This window comes from Psammomys obesus, unplaced genomic scaffold (assembly GCF_907164565.1).
Source record: "Psammomys obesus unplaced genomic scaffold, mPsaObe1.curated_primary_1811, whole genome shotgun sequence".
In the NCBI taxonomy this organism is placed as follows: domain Eukaryota; kingdom Metazoa; phylum Chordata; class Mammalia; order Rodentia; family Muridae; genus Psammomys; species Psammomys obesus.
In genome coordinates, this window is record NW_026596166.1 from 5340866 (window position 1) to 5363481 (window position 22616).

Genomic DNA, 22616 nt, shown 5'->3' on the forward strand with positions numbered 1-22616 from the left:
AAAGGTAGCCTTTTCTACTTTTTACATTCATAAATGTTCTATCATTAAAAATTAATATAGTTTTAAAATTTATACTTCAGGACTACACGTTAAAATAGTTTTTCTATTAAATATGTTATTTATGTTTTTCTTGTATTCTTCAGTATAAATTTCTTTGTAGAAAATAATTTTAAAATTATTTACACAGGGAAATTAACTTCAAAATGTGTATTCAACCCTGGCTAGCCAACTTGCCCCAGGTAGCCTGTATTTCTATGTCTTGTGTGCTGGCATTACCAGTGGCTGTTGTGTCTGGCCAGTTTTTTATGTGTATTCTAGAGACCCCCAACTCTGGTTTTCATGCTTGTACAGCAAATACTTTTATCTACTGAGCCATCCCTGCAGCTTGGCAAGCTCCAGGAATTCCACATTTGCGAAATGCCCTGGATTTCCTATACTGTTGGCGTGTTCACTCTGGGATAAGTCCTCAGGAAATGACTTAGTAACAGAGACGCTAACTTTGTAAGTCCTGTGCTGAGCTAGTGACAGGAAAGTGGTTTATACCTGTAATTAGGGGTTGAAGAACTTTAACAGTATTTCGTTCTTATGTCGTCAAGCTTCAGTGATTACCTTGACATTAGAAGGTAAACTCATAAAATGTTGGAAATAAAAATATTTGTCAGAGTGTGTATAGTGTGTGTGTGGTCACAGCCTTGTGTCTGCATCTATTTCTTTTCTGTTTATTCTGTTGCAAATATAGTGTCAGAACAACATGAATACCTCAAATCGGGATTTTGCTGCCCAAGTCAGTCTAGTTTGTGGTTACAGTAGTGACCTTTGGGTTTTGTTTATAAATTAGACCACATGTATTTGTTGGCTTTGGGAAAGGAAACTGAAGAGCTCCAGGAAAGAATAATAAAAAACACATAATGATTATCTAAACTGGGAGGAATAGATAATGTTATTATTTAAAAACTAAGTTTAGTCACCTGTATTATTCATTTAAGACCAGTTGTATTCTTTTCAGTTTAAAAATATACCAGTATTTGAAGGAAGGTCAGTCATTGTTACCGCTTACTTTTAGATTACAACACTACTAAAAGAATCCACAGTCGTGACAGTGGACAGTTCTTCTTCGTTCGAATGGTGATGACTTTTTAGTTATTCATCACTGTCATTATTATCATCATTGCTGCCGCCACCACCACCTTCTTTGTGGACGCTGAGATAAGACTGTTTTGTGGGGGCAGGCAGTCAGGAACTACGCTGTTATCAGCATGTGGTGTTGGGCAAGTGAGTGACTTGATTTTTCTGGACATCTATTTCTTCAACTGAATAGTTGCGGCTATTCCCTGGGGAATGTGTGTTAGAAGCTTTAGTACATACTTGTAGCAGTAAGCATTTTTATTAGTGTGCTGGCCCCTCCCTTGTGTCTCAGCATTTCAGTATTGGCCCTTTCAGTCTCCTGTGGCTAATTGAAAACCTTGTGCTCAGGGTTTTGATAGTGTTGTATTTGTGCTAGCCATTCTGTGAGCTGTGTTTTGACAAGGAAGATTCTCACTGATTTTGTTGAAGGGTTGAGACACTGATAGTATGCATAGTCAGTGATCTCCGCTCATTTGAGGGCAGAGATTAAAGGTAAGGTGGAGGGAGACAGACTACAGATAGTATCATTCTTGTTTTGTGCTGGATCTCATTATTTTATCATCTCTCTGCCCTTCCATCCATCCAAGACAGTATCGTGTCCAAGGCTAGCCTTGAACTTGATAAGTCACTGTTGATGCCTTTGAGCTCCTCATCCCTTTGCCTCTCTGTAGGCTAGAATAGAGAGAGCAGCTATGGCTGCTGTAGTTAACGGAGATCCCATGGAGCATTCTGTACATACAGAGAAACATTTCTTGATCTGAACTTGCTCTTTCTTGAATGTTGTGGTCACTTTTCCATTACATGTCATGCATGTAGGTTTCTAAATTATCTGTATGTACACTCTTTAGGAGAATGGACATTTTCTTTAGCTTAGTAATGGGATAGCAGTCAGTGGGAAGATAGATGCTGTGACACAGTGATGGAAATATAGAGAAAGAGCTGTTGAAGAAAAAAAGGAAAGAGGAAGGCAGTGTGGTTCAAGCTAGCTGCTCAGTGCATTTCGTTCCTCAGTAAGGTGCATTTAACTCTAATGGCCTTCCAGATTGATGGAACCTGGTTTGTTGGGACCCACCACACTGTAATAACTGGATCAATTTATTCTCCCTTTTAAGTCCTGCCATTGGTTGGGAGAGGCATTGTGCTAATGATCATACTATTCCACAGCCACGTATCAATCTCTCATTGTTTCTGGTTCTGGGCTCTTTGGTAGGGCAAGATGGCTTCTGTAAGCCAAATGATTTTGTTGGAAAGTAATGATAGCTCTATTGATTGCCTGCTTGGGGGTTCTTAGATTACCTTAAATTTTAATGATTTACATTTATTTCTAAATGTCCAACATTTTCCTCCAATTTTACGTTCCTTCAGAAGTGTTTAGATGTTCAGGTGATTTGGATTTGGGAAGTGGTGGTAACTGTTACACATTGTGGTAATGTGGCTATTGTTTTGTGATTTATGAGTGTTTTTTCTTTTCATGTGTAGGAGAGCATACTTAGTCCTTCCTCCTCCCTTTCCTTTAAAAAAATATTTTTATTTCCTGTGCATTACTGTTTTGCCAATGTGTATCTGTGTGAGGATGTTGAATCCCCTGGAACTAGAGTTATAGACAGTTGTGAGCTGCTGTGTGGGTGCTGGGAGCGGTAGTGCTCCTAGCCACTGAGCCATCTCTCCAGCCTCCCTCCTCCCTTTCAAGTAAATGTTTCTTTAAAGAGTATATTTGCTTTTGAAGTGGTCCAGTAAACATTAAACTTCTACTCCGTTGAAACCAGCACTCCTGGTCCTTACTCAATTCTGTCTTTCCACAGCCCACCAGAACCAGGGAGATGAGGGCATGGAGATTGGGGCAGCATAGTTTAGGAGTGCAGTCCCAGGGCCCTTCCACACAGGAAGAGGCCCTTGCTTGGACCATTCATGCCCCATCCTCGATCCCAGCCCCCATTGAGAGAGAGTGATGGCAGCCTGAGAGAGAAAGGAAGATGCAGAGACAGATTTAGTTTGTTTCCCAGGCTGTTGTGAATGCTTCAGTTCATGTTATCCTGCCTTAGCCTTCCTGTAGTTAGAAGCGTTCCTGGCTCTTCAACTGATTTTATAGCTCATGGTGGGAAACATTTTTTTTCATTTTTGTTACTATACAAACTGTTTAAAGGATGCCCTGGCATCCTGTGGTTTGTTCTGATTGCTTAAATTCTTCAATGAAGGGAGGCCCTTTCAGAAGAATTTAATCTGTGGTAAAGGATAAAGAACAGAAAGCAAAGTTTTACTCTGCCTGGGAAGTTCAGGAGGGTCTCAGTGTGCTATTTCATGAATGGGGCGTGCTGGGACGTGTTTGATTCTTTCTGCTTTCTTCCGCTGCTGCCTTTGCAGGCACCCTATTTTCTGGAATGTAATCTTACTCTGGCCTTTCTGTGTGTCTGAATACTGCATGGTGTAGAGGAGTCCAGGCTCTGGAGCCAGACAGCTTGGGTTTGAATTGTGTCTCCACTGTTTATTAGCTGTATGCTTCTGGGCAAGATACAGAATAGCTCTGTCTTAATTTGCTCATCTAATAAATTGAAAATAGCACATATTTATGTACAAAAAGTATAAGCTGTTATTGTCTCATCTAGTAGGTGGACAGCCTGCTTCAGATTTGTCTGTGATGGGTCAGTTTGCATGTATAAAGAATGGATTCCAACTGCTTACCATTAAAAAGCTTCTAAATGCCAATTGCCTGAATGTTTTGAATTGTTAAATATGTAAATCTATTGAGTGACCACAGACATTGTTTTTGCTTGAATGATGGTTTGCTTTTTAAAAAGCTGTCATTTACTGATGCTTTAGACTTTGTAGTTGTAAGCATTCTCATGTGAATAATCTAGTTTGGGGGTTTGTTAAATGTGTGGTATCAAAATTTGGATTAATTTTAAAAATCCCCAGAAGATTTAACCTTTAGCTAATGTTACATGAGCAAGCCCCTTCCCTCCTTCCAGCATCAAAACTCCCATTCAATTCTATTGTGTCGTGTAGACTGGTTAATGCTGTGGAGTCCTTCTTGAGTAGCACAGAGGCCATGTGGTGTGACTGGAGACCCAAGCACTCTTCCTAGCTGCAGAGCTCAGCAGGAAATATCAATAGTCTCTCTCTCTCTCTCTCTCTCTCTCTCTCTCAGTCTCTCTCTCTCCCTCCCTCTCTCTCTCTCTCTCTCTTTTAAATAGAAGAGACTACCACCTGCTTACCTCTAAATTTATTCTCAGTATTAATGAATCATTCACTTGGATGATGGCAGTGAGTCTATCCTGATTGTGTCAGTTATCTATTGTTGTGACAGAACACCACGACTAAGGCAGCTTATAGAAGATAGCAATTATAGGGGCTTACAGTTCGAGAGGGTGAGTCAGTAACCATCATAGCAGAGAGCATGGCGGCAGGCAGGCATGGCATGGCATGGCATGGCCTGGCATGGTAACTGGAGCAGTGCGCTTACATATTTATTTGTAAGTAGGAGGCAGAGAGAAAGAGCTAACTGAGAATAGTTCGGGTTTTATTTAAAACCTCAAGGCGCACCTCCAGTGACACACCTTCTTCAAGTAGGCCACACCTCCAAAATATTTCTGAACAATTCCACCAACTAGGACTAAACATTCAAATAGATGAGCTTCTTCTGGAGGCCATCCTTAATCAAACCACTACACTGATCTTAATTCTCATTGCTTTCCAAGGGAGGCTGCAGTATAGGGGTGGGAGTGGATAGAAAGACAGGCAGAAATGGGAGAGGAAGTAGAGTAGCCAGCTGTAGATCACATTTCTTCTTAGCTGGAGAATTTCTTCCTTTGACTTTGTATTGATTCTTTGTGAATTTCATATCATCCATCCCTTTGTATCCATCCTCTGCCGTTGCATCTTCCCCCCACAATAAGATTAGATAGAATAATACATAAAAAAAAAAAAATCTTGTCATTGAGGCTATAGTGTGTCCCACAGTATACCCTTTTGTACACACATCTTTACTTGCAAATGTTCACTGCAATGAGTCATCGATCTGTTTTGAGGCCTCTGCCTTCTGCTACACTATTTATATTGGATCCTCATGGTGCCTCTATTAGGATATCCTATTGTTACCCCGTGTCATAGAGATCTGGCAGCTTTGGATCTGCAGTGCCTGCCCTTTTATGTTCCAGCCGATCATAGATGGGGTGGACCAACTCAAAGCCCTGGATCTGGACCTGGGTCCAGGTCTCTCCTTCCACCTTGTGGATCCCCGGGGTCAGATGCAGGCAGTCAGGCTTGGTAATAAGCACCTTTCACTGCTTAACTCTCATGACACCACCAAAACTCCTTTTTTTTTTTTTTAGAGAGTCTCATGTAACGTGTGCTGGCTTCAAACTTGAGGATGCTCTTGAACTCTTGGTCGTTACTGCTTCCACCTCCTAGGGCAGGGATTTCCAGCCAGTGTCACCGTGTGTGGTTTTATGCCATGCTGGGGATTGAAGCAAGGACCTAGTTAATAGCTAGGCAAGAGTTCTACCACCTAAGCTGTATCCCCGTCCTAGTCTGCTGTTTGTTTGAGAAGAGAACACATGCCTATTCTGAGAACATTTAACAATTTTAAAGTTATATTTATTATTTTTTTTGTCCTTGCATGTATGTGTGGGTGCATGCATGCTATAGCACACATGTAGAGATCAGAAGGCAGCTTGTAGAGAGCACGTTCCACCATATGGGCTCCAAGGACTAAACTAAGATTGTCAGGCTGGTGGAAAATGCCTTTCCCTGGCTAGCATTTTGCTAGCCATCTAAGAACATTTTAATGAAGGTGTTAGTGGGTTTTTCTTACTTCTAAAGAAGAACATGGGTCAAAAGATGTATATCCAAGTGAAACTTTTTCTTATATTACCACTTCTGATGTGTTCTTTTTGTGTGTCTGCTTGCTAGAGTGTATGTGTGTGTGTATGTGTGTGTATGTGTGCTTACACACACACTCATGCAGGTACAGGCCAGAAGTCAACTTTGGGTTCATTCCTCAGAAGTTGCTCACTTTGTTGTTTGAGACAGGATCCAGGGCTTACCAACAGGCCAGGCGGAATGGCTTGCAAACCCCAGGGACACTCATGCCTCTCTGCCTCCCCAGCAATGGGGTTACAGATGCACACTGTCATGCCTGGCTTCTCTGAGATGGGGATGGAACCTGGGTCCTCATGCTTGCGTGGTAAGCACGTTACCAACCGAGCGATCTCCCAAGCATTGGTGCTATTGTTGTCATTGTTTCATTTTGTTGGTTTTCGAAGCCTTTTTTTTTTTTTGTTTTGGACAAAGCAACTTCATGGAGCCCAAATCTAAATAAAACAAAACCAGAACAAACAAAAAACAAAGCCCACAAGCAGCCATTGCTCTAAACACCAAGGATGTCAGTATGAAATGAGTAAACTGACATTTCTGCTTTGAAATCTTTTAGTAAATGAATTTAAACTAACTGAAAACTTGTGGCTTCACTCTATAGGGGCAAGTTTGACCTTTCTCAGTAATTATTGAATATGAAGGATGTTGGCACTGGGGTGTTTTGGGCTAAACATCGTTTTAGTGGCTCTTGGTACTTAGTTAGCCTCCAGTTGCAAACCTGTCAATGCAGTCACTTGTGTTGGGCTTTCAGGCACGAGGGCTCTGATGTGTTAACGGTGTCTCTTAACCTATGTGTGTGATATTAACAAGAACTTTATTGTCTTGTTCTTTTGAGTTTGTTTTTGAAGTAACTTTCACAGAGAATTCCTGTTGCCTAGAAATGGATGACAGACTTATACCATTTCCTCTTTTTTTCTTAGACGTTCCAACCTCAGAGCAGCCTGAACTGTTCCTAAAGAAACTTCAGCAGTGCTGTGTCATTTTTGACTTCATGGACACGCTATCTGATCTTAAAATGAAAGAATACAAGCGCTCCACTCTTAATGAACTGGTGGACTACATTACAATAAGCAGAGGCTGTCTGACAGAGCAGACTTACCCTGAAGTAGTTAGAATGGTGAGTTTCCTTTTTCGCCGCTGACACTTTAAGCATCTTCCGTAGCCACTCATGGGTGTATTGATTACAGTGAGGTCACCGAGGTCTCTTCCACAAACACAAGCCAACCTCCTGCGAGCTAAGTGCAAGCAGTCAGCACAGCACTAGGATCTGAAGAGCGTGATCTCGCGATGATGAAACCCACACCGTCCCACCGACCGCAGCGTGGAAGGAGTGACCTCAGAGCATCAAGCTGAGGGCCTGGGTGCCGTGGATCTCTGCAGAGATATGGGAGAATCAACCAGTTTTAGATCTGTTTTGAAATGATTCAAGCCTGTTGAGTATTTTAACTCCTGCTACTCCTTTGTCGTGGCATATTAGAAATGGCATTATACTTAATAAAATTATGGCTTAGAGAATCTAGTTAAGGCCTCTCTTGGCTTTATGATGAATCTTTCTCTTTGTAATTTCCTCGAAATCAGGAGTAATGCCTTTCGTGATGTTAGAACAATGGCACTGTGTGTGGTCCTTGGAATTACAGAAAGAAACATTATTTGTATAATGCAACCAAATGTGTTCTTACTGTGTCAGTAATTACATTAGCTTTTAAAAAAATTGAGCCAAAATCTGACTGTTAGGTTTCTGTGGTGTGGTTGCCTTCCTTAGCATCCTAGAAGATTATGGATTGAAAAGCTGTTGTTTTGGGGAGGAGGGTGAGGGGAATGGAGAAGGCAATGTAGCTACAGAGCTTCAAAAGGGGCTGAACATCCTCTGACAAGCCCAGTAGAGGAACAGGCACATGTAATGCCTGCTCAGCATTTGAGAAGGGCTTTGAAAAACCAGCTTGTAAGAGTGATTGGTATGTAGCCATATGATTATATGTAGATCTGAGGAGGAATGAAAGAATAGATATATATGACATTAAATACATGTATGTGTATTGGATTTGTTACTGACTTACAGGGATGTATTATCAAGGGTGTTTTGTAAGTTAACTGTTAGCACTGTTGCTTCTTAGTGCTTTTCAGCAAAGAGCACTTACGCCTCAGAGGGGACTTTTGGCAATGTCCAGAGCTGTTTCTGTTAGTCATGACTGTTTGGGAAGGGAGTACTTCCAACATCTACTGGGTAGAGGTCACAAGTGTGATGCTGAGCATTTTTAAAGAGGGCAAGAAAGCTCACACAAGAAAAGTTGACCGAGTCCCAGATCTCAGCAGTTACTGTTGGACAACCCTGCTTCTGAGTATATGCTCTCTTAATCTCCCAGCCAAACACATAGCGTCTTCTCTTGCCCACTTCTGCTCTGCAGAGCATTTGGTGTTAGCTTACCTACGTGTTTAGAGATAGGCACTTTATAGCTTTCTTCTATGACCCTCTCTGAGGATAGAAGCATATCTCAGTGTATTTGCATTGTTTTGTAAATGGTGTGCTGTACACTTTCTGTACATTCATTCTTTTACTTAGCAGTTCTTCAGTACGTATGAAGCTGCGTTGTTTTATAGCTACCCATTATTTCATTGTATGAATATATTGTGTTTAACCATTAGCCTACAGACGTCTTTGCAAACCCATTAGTTTATCTTTTTATAAGAATATTTCCCATTTGCCCCAGTTTTAATTCATGAGTGTCCTCTGCTATCACCATCCCAAATGGCACATTTTAAATTGATGCAACTGCTCTGGAACATTGTAATTACCCAGAACCTGTAGTTTATTTTAGGGTTCATATTTGGTGCTGTGCATTCTTGGATTTGGATAAAAGTCTCATGACATAGATATACCATGATAATATCAGACAGAGTAGCTTCATGCTGCCATTGCTCTCTTCAGAACCAGTGACCTTGTCGCTGTCTTCATAGTGCTTTTCTAAGACACAGTAGGTGCCCTTTTCATATTGCCTTCTTCCATTTCGTTTCCTTCATGGCTTTTCACTCTTGTTTTGATTTTTCAGATGGGGTTGAATAGAGCACAGGCTAGCCTGGAAATTGTTAAATAGCCTAGGCTGATCTTGAACTCTCAGCAGTCCTGCATCAGTGTCCCTAGTGCTGGGGTTGCATATGCCAACCACCATACCCGGTCACTTCATTCTTATTAGTGCTCATTAATACTCCATTGTGTGAATGCACCACAACATTTTAATTGTCCTAGTAAGTATCTTAGTTCCATCTACATTCTGGCAGTTATAAGTAAAGCACCTCTGGAAATATGTGCACACTTGTGTGAGGCATACAGTTTCAACTCATTTGGATAGATAGTGAGGACTGCAATTCCTGGGTCTTGCCATGAATATTTTGAAAGTCACTGCCAAACTAACTTCCAGTGTGCCTGTACTATTTGACTTCTTACCAGAAATGAGAGCTCCATTGCTCTATATTTTTATCAGTTTTTGATCTTCCTCCTTTCCCATTTCATTCCTTCCTGTAGGGTTTGTCCTCTTAATTCTAATTCTCATTTTCCTCAAAAGGCTGGCTTACAGTGGGCCACACCATTTCTGACAGGCCCAGTAATTCTCCTTCCTTCAGTTCCACTGCTTTTTGGCAGCACGCTCTTGTGGAATATGCTGCTTTTCTGCCACACATGCATCTAAGTTTTCCAGTTAAGAGATAAGTACCCCAGAGAGGAATTGTCCTGAATATCTTAATAGTCCCTAGAATGCTTCCTAACTGAGCCTGATTTCAGGTTCTGAAATTATGGCAAGGATACTCTTGTCATTTAACTATATTGAGTCATTAAACCTAGTATTTAGCATAATGGGAAAGTTCTTCCATTTTTGTGAATCAGCTTATCCTCAACCAGCTTTAGTCTCCTAAGAGAGTTCATTGTTCCCTTTGCCCTATAAGCCATTTATATTTGCTTTAAGACATTGGCAGCTTTGAATATACAGTATGCTACAGCATGCATACTGTTCTAGAATACTTAAAGTCAGCTTTATGTATAGTGCTCAGATGTATATTCATTTTATATGTAATTTGTTAGCTATTAATTTGCTATGGTACTTATACAATCTGGGCTATTTATAGAATTTATGATAGAACAGAAAGTGGACCCTCCTGGGCCCAAGAGCCATTTTTGGCCATACTCCCTTACTTTAGCACTATGAATTACTCCTCTTTGGGCTCCTCAGTTTTATATGGTACTGAGAGGTCTACCTAAATATGTGACTGTGTGTGTGCATGATAGCAGTGTGCTTACTGCTTTGTAAGAAAGCTTGGAACCAATAGCTACCTTGATGCCCACCCCCCTCCCCATGCCCTTCTTATTTCACCACCTCGCAGGGCCCTCTGTGTACAAATTGTGGTATTGCTTATCTCCTTGTGTCATAACTCTTGGAGGGAGAGAGGGTTGTGAAGATAGCAATAATGTAGGCAAATCTCTTAGAATAGTCTGTAGCACATGGCAAATGTTTAGTAAATAGCATTGTTATGTTTTACCATTAGATACTTTAGTTTGCATGGTTCCAGTTTGTACATTTTACATTCTCTATCATCTAGATGTATTCTGTTTCACTGCCTCAGTTTTTTTTTCAAATTCTGATTCTCAAGGATGATTCTGCCTGGTGAGTAGTCACTGTCTACTTCACTGGGATGAGGAAGTGGTAGTGTTTTTAATGAAATGCTAACTGGGATTTGAAAATAAGGCTGAGTACTGAGTCAGAGTGAAATGGCAAAGTGTCAGCTTCAATACTAAAAGCTCATCCAGCCTGTTGGGACCTGTACTTGGAGAGTTGGTTTTCTTGTGAGGGGCAATGTAGCAGAAAGAAAGGTATGAATTTGGAAAGTTACTTTTACTGTCTAAGCTAAGTCTGGGCACCACCACCCACAGGCTACTTGAATGAAAGAAAAATCTTTTATATGTAAATACAATCAACAACAACATAACATACAATTTATCTTTAGGAGAAGAGAATAGTTACAGTGGAGAGAGCCCTGGGGAGAGCATGTGGAAGTTACTGTCCTTATTACTCATCTTAGCAGTGATGAGACATTGGTAGCTCATTTCTTTTCCAAGCTTCAGTTTGTCCTGTTGTTAATCTAGCTGATACCTCAGGCGCTTCCAGTTCTGAAATGAATGACTGTTGACCAACACTGTTCAAGTTATTTAGAATGGCTTTCTCAAGGTTTTACCTTCCAAAGCAGTTTCTTACTTAGGTAAGTGGCTTGTTTTGTAATTGTGTGGTGTCTTCTCTATTGGAAAAAGCTGTCAGGACTTTCCGTTGCTTTGGGCCTTGCTGTATTCTTCTCTGCATTGTCTCTAGGTTCAAGCTTTGTCTTTATGGCACACACACACACACATACCACACCACACCACATTCTACTAATACTATCTTTTTGTTCTGTTGCATGTATCCATTTGAAATATTTCTTAGAATTTTTTGGTCTTCAAATAACCCATTCATTTTTGTTACCTGAATTTGAACTCCATTTTGTAGTCTTTGTATTTGCATATATTTTCTAAAAACAGTTCATTTGAGGGTACTCCAAAATGTGAGATGTAGTTTTGTTGGTAAAAGCATTGGCTTTGTTAATTCTAGGTAGACTTGTTAATTCTAGAATGACTTAATGTCATGATTTTACTTTAAAAAGAATTGGTGTTGTTGAGTGTCAGTCCTTATTATATCTGGATTAATATATCTGGATGAACATTCCAGCACTGAGCTATACTCCCAGCCTTTGGTTAGTTTGTGTTGAGATAGGACTTCGGTGTGTAGTGTAGACTGGCCAAGGACTTACTCTGTAGCCCAAGCCAGTCTCAGTTGGTGATCTCCCTGCCTTAGCTTCTTCCCAAATGCCAGGATTATGTACATGTTGCCACCATATCCAGCTCATACGCTTGTGCTTTGATGACTGAAAAGATGGTTGTTTTCTGCCAAGAAAGTATAAAGTGAACAAATTAAAAGATGTCATACTAATAAAATTATATATTAGGTAAGGAAGAGAGAAGCTTAGGTAGGGTGGTTATGGCAGACTATCCAGAATGAGGAAAGCCTTAATAGAGTATAAATGTTTTTGTAGGTGGCTGAAGTACCAAGGAATTCAGAAACCACTTGTATACAGGGGATAGAGTACTCTGTTGTTGTAGCATTAACTGTGCGTGTGCATGCATGTGTGTGTGTGTGCACTTACAGTGGGAAGATGTCAGTTTTGATAGCTGAACATGTTGATGTGTGTCAGTTTGTGGAAGTATCTTATAGATTGTGGTGACCAACTAAAAGGCTTGAAGCAGAGGAGTGGAATGGTGGCATTTATATTTTAATAGCAGTAGAATAGCTAAAGTGAAGGGAGCGTTGTGTAAGAGAACACATGCAGCCCTAAGCCAAGAGCAGGTGATAAGGGAGAGAAGGAAGGGAAGGTCAACTCTGGAGACTGACCTAGAAATGCAGGTGAAGCCATTTACTGTTAGTGTGGATATTTGGGGAGACGAAGGGTAGTCCGTGGTTTGGCGTATGGCCCTCATGGTGGGTGGATAAGGTGGCTGTGGTCCTTGTGTTTCTGTTGAGGTGCGGCAGCAGGGAGAGCAGGTTTTGGTTGGAAACTGAGGAGTTGAGTTTTGTTGCTGTTGTTGATTGATGTTCCTATGGGAGGCCTAGAGTGCTAAGGTCGATATAGAACTGGTGTTGTCAGCATGGAAGGGGGCAGGAGGCAGGGACAGAGATGGAACTCCGTGCTGTCCAGATGGGGGAGCAAGTTGGTTGATGAGTGGGCAGAATGAGGAAGTTGAGACTATGGTGACAGACAGGATTTCTCCTGCTGCAGTGGGACCTAGAATATGCTGGCTTTGTTGAGTAATATCTTATATCATTTGGTCAATGCTGTTATTATTTTATATTTTGTCTTTATGACTTGTCTAGTCTTGGCTTCAAGCCCGTGTTGTTCCCAGTGTATGATTAAATCTCTGTATACTTCAGGTTGAGGATATGCAAGTTTCAGAGTTAATATAGCTGTAGTATAAAGTATATCAAACAGTCTTTTCTTTCTGTTGAGACCTTTCCTAAGTCCTTAGTATTGTTTCTCTGCCACTGCTAATTTTTTCCTTTCGCTTTCAAATTATATCATGTCACTTGGTTATCTAAATGCTCATTGAAAAAAAATGCACTCTTTGAAACCATAGCTCTGATTAGCTTCTTAATAGAATGATATGGTTTTGTATAGAATTAGGAATTCTAAATTAAGGTCCTCAGAGTCTGCCTATACATAGGGTAGGATGCTTTGTTAACCTTACTGTGTATCCTGTTGACTGAATGATAGAGGATTTCTTGTTGTTAATATAGCATTGAGAATGGTGACAAATGGGAATGTAAGAACTTGTCAATTTTTCATATTCTTGCATTTGATAGAGAATATTATATCTCGGCTAGAGTTCGCTTTGGAGGTAACTAAAAGAATAGAGAGAGGTGTTTGCTGACTGAAGTTATTGGGAAAGTCTGAGAATGGCTAAGTTCAAGATACTCCTGTAGAAGCACTCCTGAGAAGCAGATTACAAATTTACAAATTCTTGGTGCATAGGAGAGAGCTTTAGGTTATAATTATGAAGATCACCAAAAGACATTTTCTAGAAGGAGTAGGGAGAATGGACTAGGGCAAAGCCAGAGGCAGATGTTAGCATTTGTCATTTGTCGGAGGAACAGAAACTGGCAAGTGTTTAAAGTGTCACCTGGGCCACTATGGTTAATGCTCCTTTAGCAATATTTATTTTCTCGGGTACACAGAGAGTTATTTCATGAGGTTACTGAGCTTTCTGATATTGACTGGAGTGTGTGTGTGTATGTGTATATGTGTTCTTGTATGTGTGTTCTGTGTATTTTTATGTGGAAGGGAAGATTCCCAAGTGGTTTAAATTTGATTTTGTCACATGTGCCTTACCATCTACACTAGATGCCTCAGTGAGAGCATCTAAACTTGAGCTTTGGTAGGACTGTCTCTTTCAGTTTATATCAGCAACCAAAGCTATTAAATACAGTTGTCAGAATGACTTCATCAATGAACCTGCCTGGGCCTCATCCTGCTCTGCAAAGAGGTCTTTCCCTTTGTCCCCCAGTGCTGGGGGGTAAGCCTGGGAAACTGCACCTCCAGGCCCCATGGGAAGACCATTGGCTATGTATTCAGCATTGTACATTTGTGTATAACTATCCAGATAATTTTGTTTCAATATTTTTATTAGCATGCATTAATTACAATGGGTTTCATTGTAGCATTTTCACACATCTATTTCAATCACAATCACTCCTCTCTTCTGTTACTCTCCCTTGTTCCCCTTTCAACTGTTCCTCTTCTTCTTCCCAACCATCCCTGCTTCTATCTTCATGTGTTTTTCCTTTTGTGAGCATGGGGATCCAGGGAGTTTCAGGAGAGTTGAAATGGGAGAATAGACAAGGATGTAGGCATTTGTTTACAGGTTTTTGGGTACCTCACCATTGGCTGCACCACTGAAGGAATGCTTTCTTTCTCCATCAACTGTTACATATAATCCTCATGGAGGCTGGGGTCCGGTGAGCCCCCTTTACTCCCATGGCAGCATGCGCAATCTTGTGCAGGTATCACAGTTGCTGCGAGTTCAAGAGTACAACAGTCATGTCATGTTCTGCAGCCAGCATTCCACACTAGTCTCTACACACCTTGTCCAACACCTTATCCCTTCTTTGGTGTTCCCTGCACCTTGGAAGAGGTAGTTGAGATGTCCTATTTATAGCTGGAAGTATTCAGCTGTAAAAAAAAAAAAATAAAAAAATATATATATATATATTGTGGCTGGAAAGATGGCTCAGCCATTAAGAACATTGACTGACTGCTTACACATGGTGCCTTACAACCTTCTATAACTCTAGTTATAGAAGGGGACCTGATGCCTTCTTCTGACCTCTGAGAACACCACACATACATGGTATACAGATACACATGCAAGCAAAATACCCATACATATAAAATGAAAGTAAATAATCTTTTTAAAGGTGTGCATGTGTATGTGTTTGTGGAATTTTGTGTATATAAGTGAAGGTGCCTGAGGAGGCCCGAAGAGGGTGTTGGATCCTCTGGAGCTGAAGTTAGAGGTGAGTGAGCTGCCTGACACGGGTGCAGGGAATCAAACTGGCATCTTTTGTAAGGGTGGTACAGACTCTTTAACTGGTGAGTCATCTCTCTAGCTCTAGTCATTTACTCTTGTTTCTTATTTTTCCCCTTTTTCTTTTTTTAGATTTTATGTGTATTAGTGTTTTGCTGCATATATGTGTTTGTGTACCAAGTTTGGCCTGGTGTCTGCAGAAGTCAGAAAAGTTGTTGGATCCCCAGGCACTGGAGTTATAGATGGTTATAAGCCACCATAACAGATACTGGGAACTGAACTTAGCAAGTGCTCTTAACCACTGAGCCATCTCTCCAGCTCCTGGTCATTTATTGTTAATGTTTGACCAGTTATTAATCTCTGTAGTCACTACTCATCACTGCAGAGGGAAGCTTCATGACCACTATTCCAAGGGCACAAATAGTTGTTTTGAAGGCAGTTTGATAGGTATATGTTTATTTTCAACACAGCAGTAATGGCTCCCCACCAGTGCCTGTGACCTCCCCAGCCATGACTTGACACTGGAGTTTATGGTACCACATGTAGATTCTGTGCTGTAGAACAAGCAACAAATCCAACCAGAAAGTGTTTGCTTACTGTCATAATAGACTTGCCACTACTGCACCAGCAGGGGTCTCTTGTGGGCTGGACAGTATTGCCACACACAGGGTCTACAGCTGAGCAAGACTGTTGCCTATTCTCCACTGGTAGCTTGCATAGCACCTTCTGATACTATGAAGGCTCCATAGCAGGGAGGAAGCTTCCAGGCCAGAGCTAGTTTGCTTTCTTTGTGTTCTACTAGAGTAGGCAACTGGCAGCTATGGCAATTGTCTGGATTGCTTTGCGGCCCCAGGTGCCTCCCTGACCAACAACTTATAGGGTGGTAACCTTATAAGCTACCCCTGATGTTGACTTTCATTTAATAACCCGTTGCTTCTGGGAGCAACCTTGTCTTAATGTCAGTTTGGGTTTTTAACAGTTACATAATTGCGAATTTAGTCATATAATAATTGTTATATTTATTTGTGTGTGTGTTGCCTCTTTCCCCAGAACTAGCTTTTTCTTTTTTTCTTTTTCTTTTTCTTTTTTCTTTTTCCTTTTTCTTTTTCTTTTCCTTTTTCTTTTTCTCTTCTCTTCTCTTCTTCCCTCCTTCCTTCCCTCCCTCCCTCCCCTCCCTCCCTCCCTTCTTCCCTCCCCTCCCTCCCTCCCTCCCTCCTTCCTTCCTTTCTTCCTTCCCTCCTACCTTTTTCCTTCCTTCCTTCCTTCCCTCCCTCCCTTTTTCCCTTCTTTCTTTCTTCCCTCCTTCCTTTTTTCTTCCTTCCTTCCTTTCCTCCCTCCTTTCCTCCTTCTCTCCTTCCTTCTTTCCTTCCTTTCCTCCTTCCTTCCCTCCCTCCCTCCCTTCTTTCCCTTGTTTTTTTTCTTTCTTTTTTTTTTTTTTTTTTTTTTTTTTGAGACAGAGTTTCTCTTTGCAGCTCTGGTTGTCCTGGAACTCATTTTGTAGATCAGGCTGACCTTGAACACACAGAGCCACCTTTCTCTTCCTCCTGAGTGCTAGGATTAAAGACATGCACCACCATGCCTGGCCACTTGAACTTTTCTAAATCTAGAGATACTTATTTTTTAAAAGATTTATTTATTTTATGTATATGGGTATTTTGTTTGCATGTGTGCACACCAGAAGAGGACATTGGATCTCAGGGGACTGTAGTCATAGGCCATTGTGAGCTACCATATGAATGCTAGGAATAGAACTCAGGACCCCTTGAAGATGAAGTAGCCAATGCTTTTAACCACTGAGCTGTCTTTCCAGCTCTGAATCTAAAGATTTGAAGTCCTTTCTTATATCTCTGGTTGCTTCTGATAAGGCCGGTATGTGGATTAAGGGGCTGAGTGTTCACTTTTTAACAGGAAAAGCTTTTATTCATTTTTTTTTTGAAAATTTCATGCATAGTTAACTATGTCTTGTTCATATTCACTTCTTACTCTCTCTTCCAGATCCCCTCTAAGCCACCTAAATAATTTTCCTTGATATAATTGTGTATTCATAGACCTTCTCTCTTAACAATATATTGTCCCTTAGGAATTCATAAGGAATTTGAGAGGGGTTTTAACTGTAATTAATTTTAATTTTCTTTTAAAAGAAAGTTTTAATTAGGAAATAACTATTTGTGTAATTTTCAAGCTGTAGCCCTGCTAACTGCTTTACATTAAGGTTGTTTAGGGTTTTGGTCAACTTAATATTCTTTGAGAAGTGTGGCTTCTCAGTCACTGATATCTAACAACATCCTCCCACTTCATTGAGAATTCTTCTCTGTGTGCCTGTCCTCCCTTGAAGAACTGGCAGCAGAGCTGTGCAGACTAAGAGTACTGTGTGCACGGTCTCTTTCTCCCTAACTTTTGAGTTTAACCTTGAAAGTGAACATCCAGTTTACAGGTATAGCCATGCTTCTTGAAAATGCACCAAGAAGATGTGAAATTGCAGCATGCATAGGAGGGTCTTAAACAAAGAGTATCTTCTGGTTCTTGGCATTCGTACAGTGTAGTTATTGCGGAGAGATGGGTGGAAGGGAGAAGAGAAGAGGAGAGGAGGATTGAGTGTCCAAGAAGAAAGCTGCTAGTACCATAGCTGATTGGCAGGAAAAAGCAGAGAAAACTAGTGTCCTCTGGTGTGGAATTCTCAGAGATGGTAATGCCTAAGGCAAGAATTTGGTAGGAAACCAATGAGCAGGTCATTTCCAGGAGGTAGCTGGCTACTTGCCAATATTTGAAGCCAAACCTGATTTATAAATGAAAACAAGATGAAATGTGCTGTCCAGTCACTTCTGAGGTTCCCCTGCAGTGTGGCAAGAAGATAAGGGACTTTAGAGTGAAAGCACAATTACAGTGTTCACCAGAGTTCTTGAGCAACGGAGCTGAGAAAACAGGATGTGTTCTGGCACAGAGAACAGCTATGAGCATGGGGGATGACACATACAAGAAAGATGCTTATGAGTGAAAATCGGACTGGCTATGATTATTTGATAAGTTGGAGAGCAAGTAGACATTTTAATGAAATGGCTGAACAAGCCATAGTGGAGAAAGTATTTTTGGGTCCTTGGAATTATAGGTAACAAAAGATTTTATTAAAAAACAAATTTGAAATATTGTGAATTGCGCTCTGTGCAGAAGTTGAGCCCTGTAGGAGGACAAGGTAGAGAACACTGTTTAGACTAACACAGGTACTTCCTTTTGATGGCCTTTGGTGTTTTCCTCCAAAAAAAAAGAAAAAAAAAGTTTATATTAAGATTACATGATAGAGGTGCTGGGAAATAAAGATTTAAAAACTTTTTTTTTTTTTTTTTTGGGGCTCCTTTTTTTTTTTTTTTTTTTTTTTTTTTATTCTTTTAGTTTTTCGAAACAGGGTTTCTCTGTATAGCTTTGGCTATCCTGAAACTCACTATGTAGACCAGGCTGACCATGAACTCAAGAGATCCGCCTGTTTCTGTCTCCCAAGCGCTGGGATTAAAGGTATGCCCCACCACTGCCTGGCTTGTGGTGCTCTTAATAACAGAGTAGGGAATAAAAAAATCCCTAAGGTAGTGATGTTGAAATGATATGTGAGCCAGCACTTAACACCTAGAACCTTCTCTGGGTTTTCAGTCAGCAGAGCTGATATCCACATCTCCTGATATAGCCACATCTCCTGATAACCACATCTCCTGTACCCCTAGTGGTGAAGCCAGTGTCGGTTCTACTTAGTCTGTTGTGGGCGGTAGTGCTAGGAGAAGGAGGACTGTTATCTACAGGCGGTTTCTGAGGGTCAAATTTTCGTCAGGTGTGTATTCATGACCCCTAAGCTAGTTTAGGACATTGTTTTACTCATGAACGGTCACAGAGACCACAAAACAGACACACAGACATAGAGGAAGAGATGGCAACAGTTTTAGTAGTGTTTGTTAGCATTAGTGGTTTTGTTTCTCCTTCTTTCCTCCTTCCCTCTCTCCTTTACCCCCCTCCCTTTTTTCCTTTCTACTTTTTTATTTTACTTTATCTGGACGTGTATGTCTGCTAACACATGCATGCAGTGCCTACAGAGGCCATTGAAGTCTCTGGAACTGGAGTTACAGATATTTATGAAACACCATGTGAGTGCTGGGAGTTGAACCCAGGTGATCTGGAGAGCAGCCACTGAGCCATCTCTCTAGCAGAGCATAGTATTTTCAACTGGGAACAGATGCCATGGCTAGAAACACTATCCAGAATAGTATGTGCTTTCTTTTAAAATTCCAAATTTCAGAGTCTTACTTTTAAAACTCCAGAATTTTCTCCTGGTGTCAGCTGATTTTGAATCTTAGAGTTCAAAGCAGTTGTTCAACATTTATGGTTTCAAAAAAGCCTCCTGTTAAAGGTACGTTTTATTGTTTTATCAGTTTGTAGGTTTTGGCTCTCAGAAATCACCAATTCTCCAGGTTGAGCAAATCTGTCTCCTGGCTCGCCAAGGGGGTGGGGTGGCAAACTGGGGTCAGACTTGCCTGCAGACGCCAGTAGTACAAGGGTCTGTGCTGTGTTTATATAGAGTGAGCACTGACTGCTGCGGTGTTTACACCTCTATTTTTGGATTCTAAGATTTAATATCAACAATCTTCACCTTGGATTCACTGCTACATTTCCAATTTTGGAGAGAATGCAATATAGTCATCTCTGTGTAAAGTTGAATCTTCCTGTGATGTTTTGTTTGGGGATCACAGTCTAGATAATTAATTCAACATCTCTGTAACCATTTCATCAGGTAAAAAGATGCCCTGTGTTTTGAACAACGTTTAATCTTGAAAAAGAAGCTGACTGCAGTAGAGGATTCATGGTTGGACTTGTGGGTAATAGGAGAGTCAGGGGTGGCTGTAGAATCCAGAGAGAGATTGTAGCATGCTAGGAAGACAAATGTGGGCAGGAGACAGTGGGCAAGAGGTCGTGGGTGATCTTGACTAGTATGTGAAGTAGATATATGTTCTTTTCCTTTCCCAGTCTCTGCGAAGGTCTTTGCTCTTCTGGGGAGAATGAGGCAAGCAGTTTAGCCCATGATGGCTACTAGTTGAGTTCTTGTCAGGAGGTTGTAGATAGAAAGGAAATGAAGAATACCTATGAAAAATTTATTCCTTTATTTATTTGTTTATGTTCGTCACATAAAATTATTTAAATTTGAGTAGTCAGCACATTTTTTTAATGTCAATTTCACCTCAGTCTTTACTTCTCCTTTTAAAATCTCAAATTTAAACATAACATTGTAGGCAGTGAAAGTTTGAAGAATGTAATAATTGTATGAAACCAGGGACACTGCCAAAGGGCCAGAAGAATAGCAGACCATTGGGAAGAGTAGGAAAGTAGGGCCAGTCTCCTCCCAGTGTAAGTGGAGGCCAGCGAAGCAGTTTGGGTCTGAGCAGGCCCTGTTTGAAATGATGTCAGAGCTTTTCTGGACTGGAAATGGAGTAATTAAGGATATCCACAGGCCAAGGTGGAATTGGTGACCGAAAACTGAAAACAGCTTACTGAGGATGAAGCCTTCTGTACCTTGAATTCTGGTGCTGACTTTTCCCCCCAAGATATGTGTTCGCCTTCATTATGAAAGGGTGACTTGGATCCATTCATTTGAATTCTGTGTTCATCTCTAGGTCCTGAATGTGCTTTAGTGTTCTACTTTGTTTCTCACTGAGACCAATGCACTTGTGAGGCCGGAGGCTTATGTGGGTCTCTCATTTTGTTTTGGCCAAGGTGAAAGCAGCGGTCATTTGGTTTTCTTGCTGTTTCGTATAAGAAATTACTGAATTAGCAGAAGTTATTAGATGATGGAAGAAATAATTTAATAGGAAATGAATTGCTGATTCTTTAGGAAATACATCGAACATGTGCATATGTTTATTTCTTTTACCACTTAAGATCTCACTAAATTTGTGAAAATAAGATGTGTGAGAACATGGAAAATGGGGAGAGATCACAGCGTCAGCCTTGTGGAAGTTGGATAGCCAATGAAGTTGCTTTCACTCCTTGATTGATCAGAGAAAGGTGGGTCTAAAGCCACGGCAAAGGTGTCCTGGAAATGATTCACGCCCCACACATGGAGGCTGCACAAGTGCATCTCGAAGAAAGGACGTCTGCGGACAAAACCAGGTGCTTTTGGAGCAAAGTTTATATAAAGAGAAATAATTCCTGGTTCTCCCTCACTCTGTCTAAACCAGGTAGTGAAGTGATTTTCCCCCAAAACAGGGTTCTCTCCCTAGAGATGCTAGAACTAGAGAGAACTATTACTTGGTGACCAGGCAGTGCCGAAAGAAGTGAGTATCTTCCAGGCGCTACTTGAATAAGAAGATCCCCATGCATCTTCCCCAGCTTCCAGATTGCCTTGTTCTCTGGAGCATCAGCCAGCGAAAGAGAAAAGATCCAAAGGGGGAATTCCTGGAGGTATTGGGGTAATGGTGGAGAGGAATCAGCTCAGTCAGTCTCTCACTCCAGATAAACCCACTGTCTCCTCAGAGGCCCCATTTAAAGTAAGACTATATGTGGTACAGAGGGGGTTAGACACAGGTATGGTTCTGTTAATTACACCACTATTTGGTCTTACATAGTTTCCAATTTTATCTAAATGGTATCAAATAATACAAATGCATGTCTGCACTTTTATTTCTCTATGTAAGTGTGTGTATATACACACACACACACATGCATACATATGCATGCATTGGTGGTCAGCTTTCTCTCAATGTAAACATTACATGCTTCTAAGTTTTTATCTGAGTTTTTAAGAATAGCTGTAGATTTTTCAGTTTCATGGGTGTATTTCTTTATTACATTTGTTGTAACTTTTTTTTTCACTGTGTATACTCTAGTCCAAATGTCTCTTCACTCTGTGCTAGATAGCAGATTTTTTTTTTTTTTTAACTATTGAATGAACACTTGGGCTGTTTTCATTTCTGCTATATGAATACTTCTTCTATGAACTTTGATATACTAGGTGGCATTGAAAATGACTGCACATGGACAAGGTCATGCCTAAATGTCACCTTTTCTTTCTTTTCCTTCTAATCTCATCTCTTTTCCTGTCTTAGGGTCTTCTCTGTTTTCTAATTAGCATGTAACAGGTCAAGGCCAGTGGAGCAAAAACAGTTGTTGCCTTCACTCAGCTTCTCCTGTTGGTCTTTTATAATGAACTGTTGATATGTTTTTCAGAACTACCTTTGTACTTACATATGATATGTATTCTGAGTTTTTGGTTTTCTGTTCTCGATCTTCCAAGGCAGGTTCTTTTTTCTTTGTAAATGGCAGGGCTTTCTCTTTCTGAAATCCAGAATATAAAGGGTCTAAATATTTGCAGAAATAATCAGTCATATGCTTGATCTAATTGCAATAATTCACCATAACAATTATCAACTAAACATTTCCAGAAGAAACAGTAGCAAGGAAAACATATTTTTATTTCTTTTTAAATTTTGTATAAATA

At 40.6% G+C, this 22616-nt stretch overlaps 1 protein-coding gene across 2 annotated transcripts in view; it reads left to right on the forward strand.

Annotated features, from left to right (window-relative positions):
• The window catches only part of Ppp2r5e (protein phosphatase 2 regulatory subunit B'epsilon), a 143385-nt gene that overhangs the window by 71517 nt on the left and 49252 nt on the right, over positions 1 to 22616 (forward strand). For both annotated transcript variants that reach the window (XM_055595537.1, XM_055595539.1), the window contains exon 3: positions 6918 to 7114. In XM_055595537.1, coding sequence (XP_055451512.1) covers positions 6918 to 7114 — 197 coding nt within the window. The remainder of the gene's footprint in view (positions 1 to 6917; positions 7115 to 22616) is intronic.